The sequence below is a fragment of the Haliotis cracherodii genome, unplaced genomic scaffold, assembly GCF_022045235.1.
Source record: "Haliotis cracherodii isolate W230 unplaced genomic scaffold, xgHalCrac1.p SCAF_12, whole genome shotgun sequence".
Classification (NCBI taxonomy): Eukaryota; Metazoa; Mollusca; class Gastropoda; order Lepetellida; family Haliotidae; genus Haliotis; species Haliotis cracherodii.
Window position 1 is genome coordinate 30,765,103 of NW_027266267.1, and position 20,835 is coordinate 30,785,937.

Below are 20,835 nucleotides of genomic sequence, written 5' to 3' on the forward strand. Positions count from 1 at the left end.
TGCTTCACAACGGTATAGGGATCTATACCGAAGCGTCGCTTTTTTTTACAGTTTTAAAGAAGTTGTTATCCATAAAATTGTGTCTACCTTGTCATCCGTCAACTTCTAAGTAATGCCTATCAAAAAAAAAGACCCTTATTGACTCTCGTTGATTATTTTTTGTTGTAGCAAGAGGCATAACGACGTTTTCAAGTTGTTTTGTTTGGACTGCCGTGGAGTTAATAAATGTAACTAAATAACTCTGTTACATAACATTTCATGAGGTTGGTTTGTTTGTTATTCATGGGTGTTTTGTAACATTTCATAAGTTGGAAGAAAGTTAATTATTGATTATAGCTAAAATGGATAGAATTTTCATGAAACAGCCCGCCTGTTATCAGGCAAAATGCGACTCGTGGTCTTTATCTATCGTTTAATTCTCCCTGCAGTGTTTTATTGGTCCACGAGTCGTTTATTTTTTTGTAATAGATGTAAACATTGTGTACAGCCTTTTTAAGGATCTCAATAAAATGTACATACTTTAACGTTCCTGATAATGATGACTCCCTAAATACAATTCTATTTTTGAACAGGGCGCTAATGTTTGGTATTTCTCCGATATTCTCACAATTTTCACGTCGATTATCTGTACCTTTTCCAAAATACCGATTGTTACATCTCTCCCACGATTGAATGCGATCGCTCGGCCATTGCGTTCCAGCTACATCTATGGGGAACAACTCACTATACACCTCTCCTCTCAAAAATAACGTCGTCCAATTTTCAAAGCCATCAAGTCGCGAGCGCATGTTGGAATCTCCAGAAATGACGTCATGATAGAACAATGTTTTATCGTGAAATAGACCACGCTTCGTTCTTCATTGTTCTTTGCGATTTATCGCGTAACTATCTTAAATAAATTGATAATGCCCTCATTTTGCCTGACGACGGGTCATTATCATTCACGTTGCATTATGACGTCATAGTCAATTTCCATGATAACGTCAACAAACACGGTGTCTGACTTTCACCTCACGAGTAGACTGATGATATCTAGCCCATATATTTAGAAGAAAACAATAACGATTTAAGTGAGTAAACACCCGAAAGAGTCGAAACGAAGGTTAAATCGAACACAATGGTCAAGTGCAACGCTTCAGGCTGTATCTGATAGGCGCACATTCCTTGAAGATGTCAGTTTCAGTCGATGCACGGTCAGCCATTGAATTTCAATGATAATGTTAACGGCCTGCAAAACTCTGAAAACTGAGGCATAAATAACTCATCCCATATTGGTGAAATCGAAGGCTAATGTCGAATAATGTCGTGCGACTTATAGTGATTACAACTTTTTAACTTTTTTTGAATGATTCCATTGTCTTGTTTTAGGAAATGTATGATGCGGTATTGGCAGACCTCTGCAGTCACTATTTGAAATAGTGAAATATACAAAATACAAACAACCCACGTTTTATTCGAATTGCGCGTCCCATCTCCATGGAAGTGATAGTGGCGTTTATCGTAATCAAAAATAGACGTCCGACTTGAATAGACAGAAGGAGGGTGAAATACGTCTCTGAAATAAATAGACTCCCGGGCGTTTATTCAAGTATTTACGGTATGCATATCAAATAAAATATTTCCCGTATTCAAATTAATTTTGTAACTATGATGTTGGAGGATGACCAGATACTTGCGCAGTGTCCATTTTATTGAATAATAGTTTGGATTTCATCGCTTCATAACATACTGTATCTGGGCGAGGAATGGGCAAGCTGGAGTGGGTCTGCTGCTGTGTGGACCACCAGTAGTACTCAACTGGAGACACGGGACAACGTGACAGTTCATATGGTCAGTCTGGCCTGGGATCTGGGTGTTAAGTCAAAACCGGCTACAGATAAATCCACACATGGAAAGCATCCTCGATCTGTATTCGTTTCGGGTTGTTTGTAGAGTTGTGGTGGACTCCGAGTTGAGTTAGGATTGACGGATAAACAATAGTAACACGGTGGACGTGGGGGATGAGCAACATACAAGATTGGCTGTCCGGTTCTTTTCTTTGTTCCCAATTTTAGATGGATCCATCAGAGTCAGCTAAACATTTATGACACGTGAGAGCTGCTTGGTAGAAACGAGCTTAAGAAACGGTACACATCGTTTACATAGGTGCTGAACAGACGGATGGGGCCTGCTAAGGGTTGGGGGGATAGATAGCTACGTGATCATTCATTCATACACAAAAGTCATGAGGCTGCAGGGGTTACACTAGTCCTCAGTATCGCAGGCGTTCTGGGCGTAACACAACCTTGGCGATAGGCAGGTCTCTGGATCACAGTAACCTTGGTGTTGGGCATGGCGTTGGACCACAGTAACCTTGGTGTTGGGCATGGCGTTGGATCACAGTAACCTTGGTGTTGGGCATGGCGTTGGACCACAGTAACCTTGGTGTTGGGCATGGCGTTGGATCACAGTAACCTTGGTGTTGGGCATGGCGTTGGACCACAGTAACCTTGGTGTTGGGCATGGCGTTGGATCACAGTAACCTTGGTGTTGGGCATGGCGTTGGACCACAGTAACCTTGGTGTTGGGCATGGCGTTGGACCACAGGAAGTTTGACGTTAGACATGGCACTAGAACACAGCAACCTTGGCGTCGGACGGGGCTCTGGATCACAGCACAGCCTTACTGCGTTTCTGTGACCCCACCTTAATCCTGCTACTGTAACCTAGGCGTAACACAGGGCCACAGTAACCTAGGCGTGACACAGGGCCACAGTAACCTGGACGTGATACAGGGCTACATTAATCTAAGCGTGGCACACAGCCACAGTAATCTAGGCGTGACACAGGGCCACAGTAATCTGGGCGTGATACAGTGCCACAATAACCTGGACGTGATACAGGGCAACAGTAACCTAGGCGTGACATAGGGCCACAGTAACATGGGCGTGTCACTGGGCCACAGTAAACTGAGCGTAACACAGGGCCACAGTAACCTGGGCGCGACACTGAACCACAGTACCCTGGGCGTGACACTGGACACAGTTATCTGGGCGTGACACAGGGCCACAGTAATCTGGGCGTGACACTGAACCACAGTAACCTGGGCGTGGCACTGGACACAGTAACCAGGGCGTGATACTGGACCACAGCAACCTGGGCGTGACACCGGACAACAGTAACCGGGGCGTGACACACGGCCACAGTAACCTGGGCGTGACACTTGACAACAGAAACCGGGGCGTGACACAGGGCCTCAGTAACCTGGGCGTGACACTGAACCACAGTACCCTTGGCGTGAAACTGGACACAGTAACCTGGGCTTGATACTGGACAACAGTAACCTGGACGTGACACAGGGCCACAGTAACCTATGCGTGAAACAAGGCCACAGTTATCTGAGAGTGACACACGGCCACATTTATCTGAGCGTGACACAGGGCCACAGTAATCTAAGCGTGACACTGGACCACGGCAACCTGAGCGGGACACTGGACAACAGTAACCTAGGTGTGACACTGGACAACAGTAACCTATTCGTGACACCGGACAACAGTAACCTGGGCGTGACACAGGGCCACAGTAACCCGGATGTGACACTGGACCACAGTAACCTGGGCGTGACACTGGTCAACATTTATCTGGGTGTGCACACAGGGCCACAGTAACCTGGGCGTGACACTGGACCACAGTACCCTGGGCGTGACACTGGTCCACAGTTATCTGGGCGTGACACTAGACAAAAGTAACCTTTTGCGTGACACAGGGCCACAGTAACCTTGGCGTGACACTGGACACAGTAACCAGGGCGTTAGACTGGACCAAAGCAACCTGGGCATGACACCTGACAACAGTAACCGGGGCGTGACACATGGCCACAGTAACCTGGGCGTGACACTTGACAACAGAAACCGGGGCGTGACACAGGGCCACAGTAACCTGGGCGTGACACTGAACCACAGTACCCTTGGCGTGAAACTGGACACAGTAACCTGGGCTTGATACTGGACAACAGTAACCTGGTCGTGACACAGGGCCACAGTAACCTATGCGTGAAACAGGGCCGCAGTTATCTGAGAGTGACACATGGCCACATTTATCTGAGCGTGACACAGGGCCACAGTAATCTAAGCGTGACACTGGACAACAGTAACCTGGGCGTGACACAGGGCCACAGTAACCCGGGTGTGACACTGGAACACAGTAACCTGGGCGTGACACTGAGCCACAGTAACCTGGGCGTGACACTGGTCAACATTTATCTGGGTGTGCACACAGGGCCACAGTAACCTGGGCGTGACAATGGACCACAGTAACCTGGGCGTGACACTGGTCCACAGTTATCTGGGCGTGACACTAGACAAAAGTAACCTTTTGCGTGACACAGGGCCACAGTAACCGGGGCGTGACACTGGACCACAGTAACTTTGGTGTGGCACTGTACCACAGTTACTTTGGCGTGACACTAGAGAAAAGTAAACTAGGCGTGGCACTGGACCACAGTAATCTAGGTGTAGTACTGAACCACAGTAACCTAGGTGTACTACTGGACCATAGTAACCTCAACGTTGCAGTGAACCACAGTAACATTGGCGTGACACTTGACCAAAGTAACCTCGGCGTGGCACTGGGCCACAGTAACTTAGGCGTAGTACTGGACCACAGTAACCTAGGTGTAGTACTGGACCACAGTAACCTAGGTGTACTACTGGACCATAGTAACCTCAGCGTTGCAGTGAACCACAGTAACATTGGCGTGACACTTGACCAAAGTAACCTCGGCGTGGCACTGGACCACAGTAACCTAGGTGTAGTACTGGACCACAGTAACCTAGGTGTAGTACTGGACCACAGTAACCTAGGTGTACTGCTGGACCACAGTAACCTTGGTGTAGCACTGGACCACAGTAACCTTCGAGTTGGGCGTGGCACTGGACCACAGTAACCTTCGAGTTGGGCGTGGCACTGGACCACAGTAACCTTCGAGTTGGGCGTGACACTAGACCACAGTACCCTAGGCGTGGCACAGGGCAACAGTAACCCGGGTGTGACACGGGGCCACAGTAGCCTTGGCGTGCCACTTGACCACAGTAACTTTGGCGTGGCACTGGACCACAGTAATCTAGGTGTAGTACTGTACCACAGTAACCTAGGCGTCGCCCTGGACCACAGTAACCTAGGCTTGGCACTGGACCACAGCAACTATAGCGTGATAGTTTCCTTTCTTTTTCCAATGACCGATGTTGGTATGGCGAATCTTGGTTTGTTGCCAGGAAATATGATCGTCAAGATCTTTGATGACGTGTTCCGGAAGGGCAGATTTTACTGGATCACAGTAACATTGGTGTTAGGCATGAACTTGACAACATTAGACATGGCACGGGATCAAAGCAGCCTTGACGTTACCCATGGCACTTGATTATAGGAACCTTGGCTTTAGGCATGGCACTGCGTCAAAGAAATCTTGGTGCGGCTGTAGATCACAGGAATCTTGGCGTTAGGCGTGGTCCTAGATCGCAGTTACCTTTGCGTTTAACATGGTACTGGATCACAAAACCTTAGCTTTGGGCATGGTACTGGATCACAGTAGCCTTGGCTTTGGGAATGGCCCTGGATAACAGTAACCTTGGCGTTTGGCATGGTACTGGAACACAGAAACCTTGGCTTTTGGCATGGTACTGGATCACAGTAACCTTGGCGTTAGGCATAGTACTGGATCACAGTAACCTTGGCATTTGGCATAGTACTGGATCACAGAAACCTTGGCTTTTGGCATGGTACTGGATCACAGTAACCTTGGCGTTTGACATAGTACTGGATCACAGTAACCTTGGCTTTTGGCATGGTACTGGATCACAGTAACCTTGGCGTTAGGCATAGTACTGGATCACAGAAACCTTGGCTTTTGGCATGGTACTGGATCACAGTAACCAAGGCGTTTGGCATAGTACTGGATCAGAGTAACCTTGGCTTTTGGCATGGTACTGGATCACAGAAACCTTGGCTTTTGACATGGTACTGGATCACAGTAACCTTGGCGTTTGGCATTGTACTGGATCACAGTAACATTGGCGTTTGGCATGGTACTGGATCACAGTAACCTTGTCTTTGGGAACGGTACTGGATCACAGTAACCTTGTCTTTTGGCATGGTACTGGATCACAGTAACCTTGGCGTTTGGCATGGTACTGGATCACAGTAACCTTGTCTTTGGGAACGGTACTGGATCACAGTAACCAAGGCATTTGGAATAGTACTGGATCACAGTAACCTTGGCGTTTGGCACGGCGTTTGGTTACTGTGGTCCAGTGTCACGCCTAGGTTACTGTGGTCCAGTGTCACACAAAAGGTTACTGGGGTCCAGTGTCACGCCTAGGTTACTGTGGTTCAGTGTCTCGCAAAAGGTTACTGGGGTCCAGTGTCACGCCTAGGTAACTGTGGTCCAGTGTCACGCCTAGGTTACTGTGGTCCAGTGTCACGCAAAAGGTTACTGTGGTCCTGTGTCACGCCTAGGTTACTGTGGTTCAGTGTCACGCCTAGGTTGCTGTGGTCAAGTGTCACGCGAAAGGTTACTGTGGCCCTGTGTCACACCTGGGTTACTGGGGTCCAGTGTCACGCCTAGGTTACTGTGGTCCAGTGTCACGCCTAGGTTACTGTGGTCCAGTGTCACGGCTAGGTTACAGTGGTCAAGTGTCACGCAAAAGGTTACTGTGGCCCTGTGTCACCCCTGGGTTACTGTGATCCAGTTTCACGCAAAAGGTTACTGTGGTCCAGTGTCACGCCCAGGTTACTGTGGTCCTTAGCGTTTGGAATGGTACTGGATCACAGTAACCTTGGCGTTTGACATGGTACTGGATCACAATAACCTTGGCGTTTGGAATGGTACTGGATCACAGTAGCCTTGGCGTTAGGCATGGCACTGGATCACAGTAACCAATGCGTTGGGCATGGCACTGGATCACAGTAATCTTGGTTTGAGATTGGTACTGGAACACATTAACCAAGGCGTTTAGAATGGTACTGGATCACAGTAACCTTGGCGGTTGGCATAGTACTGGATCACAGTAACCTTGGCGTTTGGAATGGTACTGGAACACAGTAACCTAGGCGTTTGGCATGGCACAGGATCACAGTAACCTTGGCGTCAGGCCTGGTACTGTGGTCCAGTATTACTTCCAGGTTATTGTGGCCCATTGCCATGACTAGGTTGCTGTGGTCCAGTACTACACCAAGGTAACTGTGGTCCAGTACTACACCTAGGTTACTGTGTCCAGTACTAGACCTAAGTTACTGTGGTCCAGTGTCATGCCTAGGTTAGTGTGGTCCAGTACTACACCTAGGTTACTGTGGTCCAGAACTTCACCCAGGTTACTGTGGTCCAGTGTCATGCAAAAGATTACTGTGGTCATGTGTCACACAACGATTACTGTGGTCCAGTGTCACAACAAAGGTTACTGTGGTCCAGTGTCACAACAAAGGTTACTGTGGTCCAGTGTCACAACAAAGGTTACTGTGGTCCAGTGTCACGCCTAGGTTACTGGGGTCCAGTGTCACGCAAAAGGTTACTGTGGTCCAGTGTCACGCAAAAGGTTACTGTGGTCCTGTGTCACACAAAAGGTACTGTGGTCCAGTGGCATGCCTAGGTTACTGTGGTCCAGTGTCACACAAAAGGTTACTGTGGTCCAGTGTCACGCCTAGGTTACTGTGGTCCAGTGTCACGCGAAAGGTAACTGTGGTCCAGTGTCATGCAAAAGGTAACTGTGGTCCTGTGTCACGACTAGGTTACTGTGGTCCAATGTCACGCCTAGGTTACTGTGGTCCAGTGTCACGCCTAGGTTACTGGGGTCAAGTGTCATGCAAAAGGTTACTGTGGCTCTGTGTCACACCTGGGTTACTGGGGTCCAGAGTCACGTCTAGGTTACTGTGGTCCAGTGTCACGCAAAAGGTTACTGTGGTCCAGTGTCAAGCAAAAGGTTACTGTGGTCCAGTGTCACGCAAAATGTTACTGTGGTCCAGTGTCACGCCTAGGTTGCTGCGGTCCAGTGTCACGCGAAAGGTTACTGTGGTCCTGTGTTACTGAGGTCAAGTGCCATGCCTAGGTTACTGCGTTCCAGTACTACACCCAGGTTACTGTGGTCCAGTACTACATCCAGGTTACTGTGGTCCAGTACTACATCCAGGTTACTGTGGTCCATTGCCATGCCTAGGTTGCTGTGGTCCAGTACTACACGTAGGTTAAGGTGGTCCAGTACTACACCAATGTTACTGTAGTCCAGTACTACACCCAGGTTACTGTGGTCCAGTGTCACGCCTAGTTTACTGTGGTCCAGTACTACATCCAGGTTACTGTGGTCCAGTACTACACCTAGGTAACTGTGGTCCAGTACTACACCTAGGTTACTGTGGTCCAGTGTCATGCCTAGGTTACTATGGTCCAGTACTACATCCAGGTTACTGTGGTCCATTACTTCACCCATGTTACTGTGGTCCAGTACAACACCTAGGTTACTGTGGTCCAGTACTAAACCAGGTTACTCTGTTCCAGTGTCACGCCAAGGTTACGGTGGTCCAGTACTACACCCAGGTTACTGTGGTCCAGTACTACACCCAGGTTACTGTGGTCCAGTACTACAGCTAGGTTACTGTGGTCCAGTACTTCACCCAGGTTACTGTGGTCCAGTACTACCCTAGGTTACTGTGGTCCAGTGTCACGCCCAGGTGTCACCCCTTCATCAAGAAAACCGTCAACACACCTGCAGTCCCCCGCACCAGGACTAAACGGTCTTTAGCCCTGCAGTCGCCCTGCGAGTAATCGTCTCCTCACATAAGTTCATGAAAGCGTACTTAATGCTTTAGCCTACTTCTACCTAGACTGAAAGCATTGAAACCTTTACAGGCCCTCTTTGAATATACACATCTAATCAGTGGCCACGTGGTGTGCACACGTTCATTCAGAAGTCCGCCATATTGAATTGCTCCCACGCACTGATAATGCTCGAGTTGTGTATATCCGCCCACGCACCCGGGGAAGGAGGGGGCCGGGGGAGGGGGAGGGTACGCATTTGCTGCCGTAGTGGTCTGCGGCACGCTACTTCTTCCTCTACATGTTGCATATACAAATTGATTTTGTTGATGTCTGCTGGCTCATCACTGCAGCTCTGACAAGTCGGAAATGATTATTCTTATTTCAGACAAAATAATTGTAGGGGACCAGAAGGGAGGGGCGGAGGGTGAAGATGGGTAATGACAGCATTACTGTTGTTAGAAGAAGTTGCAGAAGTAGCATAATTAATTTGGAGAAGTTATAATAGAACAGCACTGAGTGACTACACCGCCCTGATCCATGCCACCCCTGCAGAGTGCTCTACCTCGACAGCACCATCTCCACCCCTGCAGAGTGCTCTACCTCGACAGCACCGTCTCCACCCTGCAGAGTGCTCTACCTCGACAGCACCATCTCCACCCCTGCAGAGTGCTCTACCTCGACAGCACCGTCTCCACCCCTGCAGACTCCTCTACCTCGACACCACCGTCTCCACCCCTGCAGAGTGCTCTACCTCGACAGCACCGTCTCCACCCCTGCAGAGTGCTCTACCTCGACAGCACCGTCTCCACCCCTGCAGACTGCTATACCTGCTATACAGTCGGATATACCCGACTACACCGTCTCCACCCCTGCAGAGTGCTCTACCTCGACAGCACCGTCTCCACCCCTGCAGACTGCTATACCTGCTATACAGTCGGATATACCCGACTACACCGTCTCCACGACAACAGTCACCTCTACCTCGTCTACACCTCTCCACCCATATAGTCAGCTGTACCCGACTACACCGTTTCCACACCAAAAGTCAGCTCTACCTCCACTACAACGTCTCTACCACTATAGTCAGCTCTACCTCGTCTACACCGTCTCCACCACTACAGTCGGACATACCAAACTACCCGACTCTACACCGTCTCCACGACAACAGTCACCTCTACCTCGTCTACACCACTCCACCCCTATAGTCAGCTGTACCCGACTACACCGTTTCAACACCAAAAGTCAGCTCTACCTCTACTACACCGTCTCCACCACTACAGTCAGCTCTACCTCGTCTACACCGTCTCCACCACTACAGTCACCTCTACCTCGTCTACACCTCTCCACCCCTATAGTCAGCTGTACCCGACTACACCGTTTTAACACCAAAAGTCAGCTCTACCTCTACTACACCGTCTCCACCACTACAGTCAGCTCTACCTCGTCTACACCGTCTCCACCACTACAGTCGGACATACCCAACTACCCGACTCTACACCGTCTCCACGACAACAGTCAGCTCTACCTCTACTACACCGTCTCCACCACTACAGTCAGCTGTACCCGACTACACCGTCTCCACCACTACAGTCAGCTGTACCCGACTACACCGTCTCCACCACTACAGTCAGCTGTACCCGACTACACCGTCTCCACCACTACAGTCAGCTGTACCCGACTACACCGTCCCCACCACTACAGTCAGCTGTACCTGACTACACCGTCGCCACCACTACAGTCAGCTGTACCCCGACTACACCGTCTCCACCACTAGAGTCAGCTCTACCCGACTACTCCGTCCGCACCCCTACAGTCAGCTCTACCTCGACTACATCGTCTCCACCACTACAGTCAGCTGTACCCGACTACTCCGTCCCCACCCCTACAGTCAGCTGTACCTCGACTACACCGTCCCTACCACTACAGTCAGCTGTACCCGACTACACCGTCCCTACCACTACAGTCAGCTGTACCCGACTACACCGTCCCCACCACTACAGTCAGCTGTACCCCGACTACACCGTCCCTACCACTACAGTCAGCTCTACCTCGACTACATCGTCTCCACCACTACAGTCAGCTGTACCCGACTACTCCGTCCCCACCCCTACAGTCAGCTGTACCTCGACTACATCGTCTCCACTACTACAGTCGGATGTACCCGACAACACTATCCCCTACCCTACAGTCGGATGTACCCGACAACACCGTTCTCACCCCTATAGTCGGATGTCCCCGACTACATCGTCTCCACCCCTACAGTCGGATATACCCGACTACACCGTCTCCACCCCTACAGTCGGGTGTACCCGACTACACCGTCTCCACTCCTACAGTCAGCTGTACCCGACTACACCGCCTCAACCCCTACAGACTGATGTACCCGACTAAACCGTCCACACCCCTACAGTCGGGTGTACCCGACTACACCGTCTCCACCACAACAGTCAGCTGTACCCGACTACACCGTCCCCACCCCTATAGTCGGACGTACCCGACTAAACCGTCCCCACCCCTACAGTCAGCTGTACCTCGACTACACCGCCTCCACCCCTACAGACTGATGTACCCGACTACACCGCCTCCACCCCTACAGTCAGATGTACCCGACTACACCGTCTCCACCCCTACTGTAAGCTGAACCTCGACGACATCGTCTCCACCGCGACAGTCAGCTGTACCTCGACGACACTGTCTCCACCACTACAGTCAGCTGTACCCGACTACACCGTCTCCACCACCACAGTCAGCTGTACCTCGACTACATCGTCTCCACCACTACAGTCAGATGTACCCGACTACTCCGTCCCCACCACTACAGTCAGCTGTACCTCGACTACACCGTCTCGCCCACTACAGTCAGCTGTACCCGACTACATCGTCTCCACCACTACAGTCAGATGTACCCGACTATACCGTTTCCACCCCTACAGTCAGCTGTACCCGACTACATCGTCTCCACCACTACAGTCAGCTGTACCTCGACTACATCGTCTCCACCACTACAGTCAGATGTACCCGACTACACCGTCTCCACCCCTACAGACGGATATACGCGACTACACCGTCTCCACCACTACAGTCGGGTGTACACGACTACTCCGTCCCCACCCCTAAAGTCGGGTGTACCCGACTACACCATCTCCACTCCTACAGTCAGCTGTACCCGACTACACCGTCCCGAATACTACAGTCGGGTGTACCCGACTACACCGTCTCCACCACAACAGTCAGCTGTACCCGACTACACCGTCCCCACCCCTATAGTCGGACGTACCCGACTAAATCGTCCCCACCCTTACAGTCAGCTGTACCTCGAAAACACCGCCTCCACCCCTACAGACTGTTGTACCCGACTACACCGCCTCCACCCCTACTGTAAGCTGAACCTCGACGACATCGTCTCCACCGCGACAGTCAGCTGTACCTCGACTACATCGTCTCCACCACTACAGTCGGATGTACCCGACTACACCGTCTCCACCCCTACTGTAAGCTGAACCTCGACGACATCGTCTCCACCGCGACAGTCAGCTGTACCTCGACTACATCGTCTCCACCACTACAGTCGGATGTACCCGACTATACCGTTTCCACCCCTATAGTCAGCTGTACCCGACTACACCGTCTCCACCACTACAGTCAGCTGTACCCCAACTACATCGTCTCCACTACTACAGTCAGCTGTACCTCGACTACATCGTCTCCACCACTACAGTCAGATGTACCTCGACTACATCGTCTCCACCACTACAGTCAGATGTACCCGACTATACCGTTTCCACCCCTACAGTCAGCTGTACCCGACTACATCGTCTCCACCACTACAGTCAGCTGTACCTCGACTACATCGTCTCCACCACTACAGTTGGATGTACCTGACTATACCACTCCACCCCTACAGTCATCTGTACCCGACTACATCGTCTCCACCACTACAGTCAGCTGTACCTCGACTACATCGTCTCCACCACTACAGTCAGCTGTACCTCGACTACATCGTCTCCACCACTACAGTTGGATGTACCTGACTATACCACTCCACCCCTACAGTCATCTATACCCGACTACATCGTCTCCACCACTACAGTCAGCTGTACCTCGACTACACTGTCCCCACCCCTACAGTCAACTGTACCTCGACTACACCGTCCCCACCACTACAGTCAGATGTACCCGACTATACCGTTTCCACCCCTACAGTCAGCTGTACCCGACTATACCGTCTCGACCACTACAGTCAGATGTACCCGACTATACCGTTTCCACCCCTACAGTCAGATGTACCCGACTACACCGTCTCCACCCCTACAGTCAGCTGTACCCGACTGCACCGTCCCCACCACTACAGTCAACTGTACCCCGACAACACCGTCTCCACCCCTACAGTCAGCTGTACCCGACTACACCGTCTCCACCACTACAGTCAGCTGTACCCGACTACTCCGTCCCCACCCCTACAGTCAGCTGTACCCGACTACACCGTCCCTACCACTACAGTCAACTGTACCCGACTACACCGTCTCCACCCCTACAGTCAGCTGTACCCGACTACACCGTCCTTACCACTACAGTCAGCTGTACCCGACTACACCGTCCCTACCACTACAGTCAGCTGTACCCGACTACACCGTCCCCACCCCTACAGTCAACTGTACCCGACTACACCGTCCCTACCACTACAGTCAGCTGTACCCGACTACACCGTCCCTACCACTACAGTCAGCTGTACCCGACTACACCGTCCCTACCACTACAGTCAGCTGTACCCCGACTACACCGTCCCCACCCCTACAGTCAGCTGTACCCGACTACACCGTCCTTACCACTACAGTCAGCTGTACCCCGACTACACCGTCCCCACCCCTACAGTCAGCTGTACCTGACTACACCGTCCCCACCCCTACAGTCAACTGTACCCGACTACACCGTCCCTACCACTACAGTCAGCTGTACCCGACTACACCGTCCCTACCACTACAGTCAGCTGTACCCCGACTACACCGTCTCCACCACTACAGTCAGATGTACCCGACTACACCGTCCCTACCACTACAGTCAGATGTACCCGACTACTCCGTCCCCACCCCTACAGTCAGCTGTACCCGACTACTCCGTCCCCACCCCTACAGTCAGCTGTACCCGACTACACCGTCTCCACCCCTACAGTCAGCTGTACCCGACTACACCGTCTCCACCACTACAGTCAGCTGTACCTCGACGACACCGTCTCCACCACTACAGTCAGCTGTACCCGACTACACCGTCTCCACCACTACAGTCAGCTGTACCTCGACTACACCGTCCCTACCACTACAGTCAGCTGTACCCGACTACACCGTCCCTACCACTACAGTCAGCTGTACCCGACTACACCGTCCCCACCACTACAGTCAGCTATACCCCGACTACACCGTCCCTACCACTACAGTCAGCTGTACCCGACTACACCGTCCCTACCACTACAGTCAGATGTACCCGACTACTCCGTCCCCACCCCTACAGTCAGCTGTACCCGACTACACCGTCCCTACCACTACAGTCAGCTGTACCCGACTACATCGCCCCGAACACTACAGTCAGCTGTACCCGACTACACCGTCCCTAACACTACAGTCAGCTGTACCCGACTACATCGCCCCGAACACTACAGTCAGCTGTACCCGACTACACCGTCTCCACCACTACAGTCAGCTGTACATCGACTACACCGTCTCCACCACTACAGTCAGATGTACCCGACTACACCGTCTCCACCCCTACAGTCAACTGTACCCGACTACACCGTCTCCACCACTACAGTCAGATGTACCCGACTACACCGTCTCCACCACTACAGTCAGCTTTACCCGACTACACCGTCTCCACCACTACAGTCAGATGTACCCGACTACACCGTCCCCACCCCTACAGTCAGCTGTACCTCGACTACATCGTCTCCACCACTACAGTCAACTGTACCCGACTACACCGTCCCCACCACTACAGTCATCTGTACCTGACTACACCGTCCCTACCCCTACAGTCAACTGTACCCGACTACACCGTCCCTACCACTACAGTCAGCTGTACCCCGACTACACCGTCTCCACCACTACAGTCAGATGTACCCGACTACACCGTCCCTACCACTACAGTCAGATGTACCCGACTACTCCATCCCCACCCCGACAGTCAGCTGTACCCGACTACACCGTCTCCACCACTACAGTCAGATGTAACCGACTACACCGTCTCCACCACTACAGTCAGCTGTACCCGACTACACCGTCTCCACCACTACAGTCAGATGTACCCGACTACACCGTCCCCACCCCTACAGTCAGCTGTACCTCGACTACATCGTCTCCACCACTACAGTCAGCTGTACCTGACTACACCGTCCCCACCCCTACAGTCAACTGTACCCGACTACACCGTCCCTACCACTACAGTCAGCTGTACCCGACTACACCGTCCCTACCACTACAGTCAGCTGTACCCCGACTACACCGTCTCCACCACTACAGTCAGATGTACCCGACTACACCGTCCCTACCACTACAGTCAGATGTGCCCGACTACTCCGTCCCCACCCCTACAGTCAGCTGTACCCGACTACTCCGTCCCCACCCCTACAGTCAGCTGTACCCGACTACACCGTCTCCACCCCTACAGTCAGCTGTACCCGACTACACCGTCTCCACCCCTACAGTCAGATGTACCCGACTACTCCGTTCCCACCCCTACAGTCAGATGTACCCGACTACACCGTCTCCACCACTACAGTCAGATGTACCCGACTACACCGTCTCCACCACTACAGTCAGCTGTACCTCGACGACACCGTCTCCACCACTACAGTCAGCTGTACCCGACTACACCGTCTCCACCACTACAGTCAGCTGTACCTCGACTACACCGTCCCTACCACTACAGTCAGCTGTACCCGACTACACCGTCCCTACCACTACAGTCAGCTGTACCCGACTACACCGTCCCCACCACTACAGTCAGCTGTACCCCGACTACACCGTCCCTACCACTACAGTCAGCTGTACCCGACTACACCGTCCCTACCACTACAGTCAGATGTACCCGACTACTCCGTCCCCACCCCTACAGTCAGCTGTACCCGACTACACCGTCCCTACCACTACAGTCAGCTGTACCCGACTACATCGCCCCGAACACTACAGTCAGCTGTACCCGACTACACCGTCCCTAACACTACAGTCAGCTGTACCCGACTACATCGCCCCGAACACTACAGTCAGCTGTACCCGACTACACCGTCTCCACCACTACAGTCAGCTGTACCTCGACTACACCGTCTCCACCACTACAGTCAGATGTACCCGACTACACCGTCTCCACCCCTACAGTCAACTGTACCCGACTACACCGTCTCCACCACTACAGTCAGCTGTACCCGACTACATCGTCTCCACCACTACAGTCAGCTGTACCTCGACTACATCGTCTCCACCACTACAGTTGGATGTACCTGACTATACCACTCCACCCCTACAGTCATCTGTACCCGACTACATCGTCTCCACCACTACAGTCAGCTGTACCTCGACTACATCGTCTCCACCACTACAGTCAGCTGTACCTCGACTACATCGTCTCCACCACTACAGTTGGATGTACCTGACTATACCACTCCACCCCTACAGTCATCTATACCCGACTACATCGTCTCCACCACTACAGTCAGCTGTACCTCGACTACACTGTCCCCACCCCTACAGTCAACTGTACCTCGACTACACCGTCCCCACCACTACAGTCAGATGTACCCGACTATACCGTTTCCACCCCTACAGTCAGCTGTACCCGACTATACCGTCTCGACCACTACAGTCAGATGTACCCGACTATACCGTTTCCACCCCTACAGTCAGATGTACCCGACTACACCGTCTCCACCCCTACAGTCAGCTGTACCCGACTGCACCGTCCCCACCACTACAGTCAACTGTACCCCGACAACACCGTCTCCACCCCTACAGTCAGCTGTACCCGACTACACCGTCTCCACCACTACAGTCAGCTGTACCCGACTACTCCGTCCCCACCCCTACAGTCAGCTGTACCCGACTACACCGTCCCTACCACTACAGTCAACTGTACCCGACTACACCGTCTCCACCCCTACAGTCAGCTGTACCCGACTACACCGTCCTTACCACTACAGTCAGCTGTACCCGACTACACCGTCCCTACCACTACAGTCAGCTGTACCCGACTACACCGTCCCCACCCCTACAGTCAACTGTACCCGACTACACCGTCCCTACCACTACAGTCAGCTGTACCCGACTACACCGTCCCTACCACTACAGTCAGCTGTACCCGACTACACCGTCCCTACCACTACAGTCAGCTGTACCCCGACTACACCGTCCCCACCCCTACAGTCAGCTGTACCCGACTACACCGTCCTTACCACTACAGTCAGCTGTACCCCGACTACACCGTCCCCACCCCTACAGTCAGCTGTACCTGACTACACCGTCCCCACCCCTACAGTCAACTGTACCCGACTACACCGTCCCTACCACTACAGTCAGCTGTACCCGACTACACCGTCCCTACCACTACAGTCAGCTGTACCCCGACTACACCGTCTCCACCACTACAGTCAGATGTACCCGACTACACCGTCCCTACCACTACAGTCAGATGTACCCGACTACTCCGTCCCCACCCCTACAGTCAGCTGTACCCGACTACTCCGTCCCCACCCCTACAGTCAGCTGTACCCGACTACACCGTCTCCACCCCTACAGTCAGCTGTACCCGACTACACCGTCTCCACCCCTACAGTCAGATGTACCCGACTACTCCGTCCCCACCCCTACAGTCAGATGTACCCGACTACACCGTCTCCACCACTACAGTCAGATGTACCCGACTACACCGTCTCCACCACTACAGTCAGCTGTACCTCGACGACACCGTCTCCACCACTACAGTCAGCTGTACCCGACTACACCGTCTCCACCACTACAGTCAGCTGTACCTCGACTACACCGTCCCTACCACTACAGTCAGCTGTACCCGACTACACCGTCCCTACCACTACAGTCAGCTGTACCCGACTACACCGTCCCCACCACTACAGTCAGCTATACCCCGACTACACCGTCCCTACCACTACAGTCAGCTGTACCCGACTACACCGTCCCTACCACTACAGTCAGATGTACCCGACTACTCCGTCCCCACCCCTACAGTCAGCTGTACCCGACTACACCGTCCCTACCACTACAGTCAGCTGTACCCGACTACATCGCCCCGAACACTACAGTCAGCTGTACCCGACTACACCGTCCCTAACACTACAGTCAGCTGTACCCGACTACATCGCCCCGAACACTACAGTCAGCTGTACCCGACTACACCGTCTCCACCACTACAGTCAGCTGTACATCGACTACACCGTCTCCACCACTACAGTCAGATGTACCCGACTACACCGTCTCCACCCCTACAGTCAACTGTACCCGACTACACCGTCTCCACCACTACAGTCAGATGTACCCGACTACACCGTCTCCACCACTACAGTCAGCTTTACCCGACTACACCGTCTCCACCACTACAGTCAGATGTACCCGACTACACCGTCCCCACCCCTACAGTCAGCTGTACCTCGACTACATCGTCTCCACCACTACAGTCAACTGTACCCGACTACACCGTCCCCACCACTACAGTCATCTGTACCTGACTACACCGTCCCTACCCCTACAGTCAACTGTACCCGACTACACCGTCCCTACCACTACAGTCAGCTGTACCCCGACTACACCGTCTCCACCACTACAGTCAGATGTACCCGACTACACCGTCCCTACCACTACAGTCAGATGTACCCGACTACTCCGTCCCCACCCCGACAGTCAGCTGTACCCGACTACACCGTCTCCACCACTACAGTCAGATGTACCCGACTACACCGTCTCCACCACTACAGTCAGCTGTACCCGACTACACCGTCTCCACCACTACAGTCAGATGTACCCGACTACACCGTCCCCACCCCTACAGTCAGCTGTACCTCGACTACATCGTCTCCACCACTACAGTCAGCTGTACCTGACTACACCGTCCCCACCCCTACAGTCAACTGTACCCGACTACACCGTCCCTACCACTACAGTCAGCTGTACCCGACTACACCGTCCCTACCACTACAGTCAGCTGTACCCCGACTACACCGTCTCCACCACTACAGTCAGATGTACCCGACTACACCGTCCCTACCACTACAGTCAGATGTGCCCGACTACTCCGTCCCCACCCCTACAGTCAGCTGTACCCGACTACTCCGTCCCCACCCCTACAGTCAGCTGTACCCGACTACACCGTCTCCACCCCTACAGTCAGCTGTACCCGACTACACCGTCTCCACCCCTACAGTCAGATGTACCCGACTACTCCGTTCCCACCCCTACAGTCAGATGTACCCGACTACACCGTCTCCACCACTACAGTCAGATGTACCCGACTACACCGTCTCCACCACTACAGTCAGCTGTACCTCGACGACACCGTCTCCACCACTACAGTCAGCTGTACCCGACTACACCGTCTCCACCACTACAGTCAGCTGTACCTCGACTACACCGTCCCTACCACTACAGTCAGCTGTACCCGACTACACCGTCCCTACCACTACAGTCAGCTGTACCCGACTACACCGTCCCCACTACTACAGTCAGCTGTACCCCGACTACACCGTCCCTACCACTACAGTCAGCTGTACCCGACTACACCGTCCCTACCACTACAGTCAGATGTACCCGACTACTCCGTCCCCACCCCTACAGTCAGCTGTACCCGACTACACCGTCCCTACCACTACAGTCAGCTGTACCCGACTACATCGCCCCGAACACTACAGTCAGCTGTACCCGACTACACCGTCCCTAACACTACAGTCAGCTGTACCCGACTACATCGCCCCGAACACTACAGTCAGCTGTACCCGACTACACCGTCTCCACCACTACAGTCAGCTGTACCTCGACTACACCGTCTCCACCACTACAGTCAGATGTACCCGACTACACCGTCTCCACCCCTACAGTCAACTGTACCCGACTACACCGTCTCCACCACTACACTCAGATGTACCCGACTACACCGTCTCCACCACTACAGTCAGCTGTACCCGACTACACCGTCTCCACCACTACAGTCAGATGTACCCGACTACACCGTCCCCACCCCTACAGTCAGCTGTACCTCGACTACATCGTCTCCACCACTACAGTCAACTGTACCCGACTACACCGTCCCCACCACTACAGTCATCTGTACCTGACTACACCGTCCCTACCCCTACAGTCAACTGTACCCGACTACACCGTCCCCCACCACTACAGTCATCTGTACCCGACTACACCGTCCCCACCCCTACAGTCAGCTGTACCTCGACTACACCGTCCCCACCACTACAGTCATCTGTACCTGACTACACCGTCCCCACCACTACAGTCATCTGTACCTGACTACACCGTCCCTACCCCTACAGTCAACTGTACCTGACTACACCGTCCCCACCACTACAGTCATCTGTACCTGACTACACCGTCCCCACCCCTACAGTCAGCTGTACCCGACTACACCGTCCCTACCACTACAGTCAACTGTACCTGACTACACCGTCCCCACCCCTACAGTCAGCTGTACCTGACTACACCGTCCCCACCACTACAGTCAGATGTACCTCGACTACACCGTCCCTACCACTACAGTCATCTGTACCTGACTACACCGTCCCTACCCCTACAGTCAACTGTACCCGACTACACCGTCCCTACCACTACAGTCAACTGTACCCGACTACACCGTCCCCACCACTACAGTCAGATGTACCTCGACTACACCGTCCCTACCACTACAGTCATCTGTACCTGACTACACCGTCCCTACCCCTACAGTCAACTGTACCCGACTACACCGTCCCCACCCCTACAGTCAACTGTACCCGACTACATCGCCCCGAACACTACAATTAGATGTAGCCGACCACACCGTCCCCACCACTACAGT

The 20,835-nt window shown here is 52.8% G+C and overlaps 1 protein-coding gene across 1 annotated transcript; it reads left to right on the forward strand.

Moving 5' to 3' along the window:
* Positions 1–2,467: 2,467 nt before the first annotated feature.
* On the forward strand, positions 2,468–20,291 carry LOC139457279 (mucin-2-like). The gene is made up of 10 exons (XM_071238687.1): positions 2,468–2,517; positions 3,104–3,290; positions 4,366–4,885; positions 5,252–5,313; positions 8,524–8,603; positions 9,337–10,373; positions 11,422–12,275; positions 14,698–16,557; positions 17,525–18,304; positions 18,789–20,291. Exons 1-10 carry the CDS (start codon positions 2,468–2,470, stop codon positions 20,289–20,291), a joined length of 6,933 nt encoding a protein of 2,310 aa, XP_071094788.1.
* Positions 20,292–20,835: the final 544 nt, after the last annotated feature.

What these genes read in the sequence shown, in the direction of transcription:
- LOC139457279 (XM_071238687.1), top strand. Translation starts at nt 2,468, where the DNA reads ATGGCGTTGGACCACAGTAACCTTGGTGTTGGGCATGGCGTTGGATCA. An exon ending in TTGGCGTGAAACTGGACACA is followed by an intron (nt 3,291 to 4,365) that starts GTAACCTGGGCT and finishes TGCGTGACACAG; the next exon opens with GGCCACAGTAACCGGGGCGT. An exon ending in TGGTGTAGCACTGGACCACA is followed by an intron (nt 4,886 to 5,251) that starts GTAACCTTCGAG and finishes GTTTGTTGCCAG; the next exon opens with GAAATATGATCGTCAAGATC.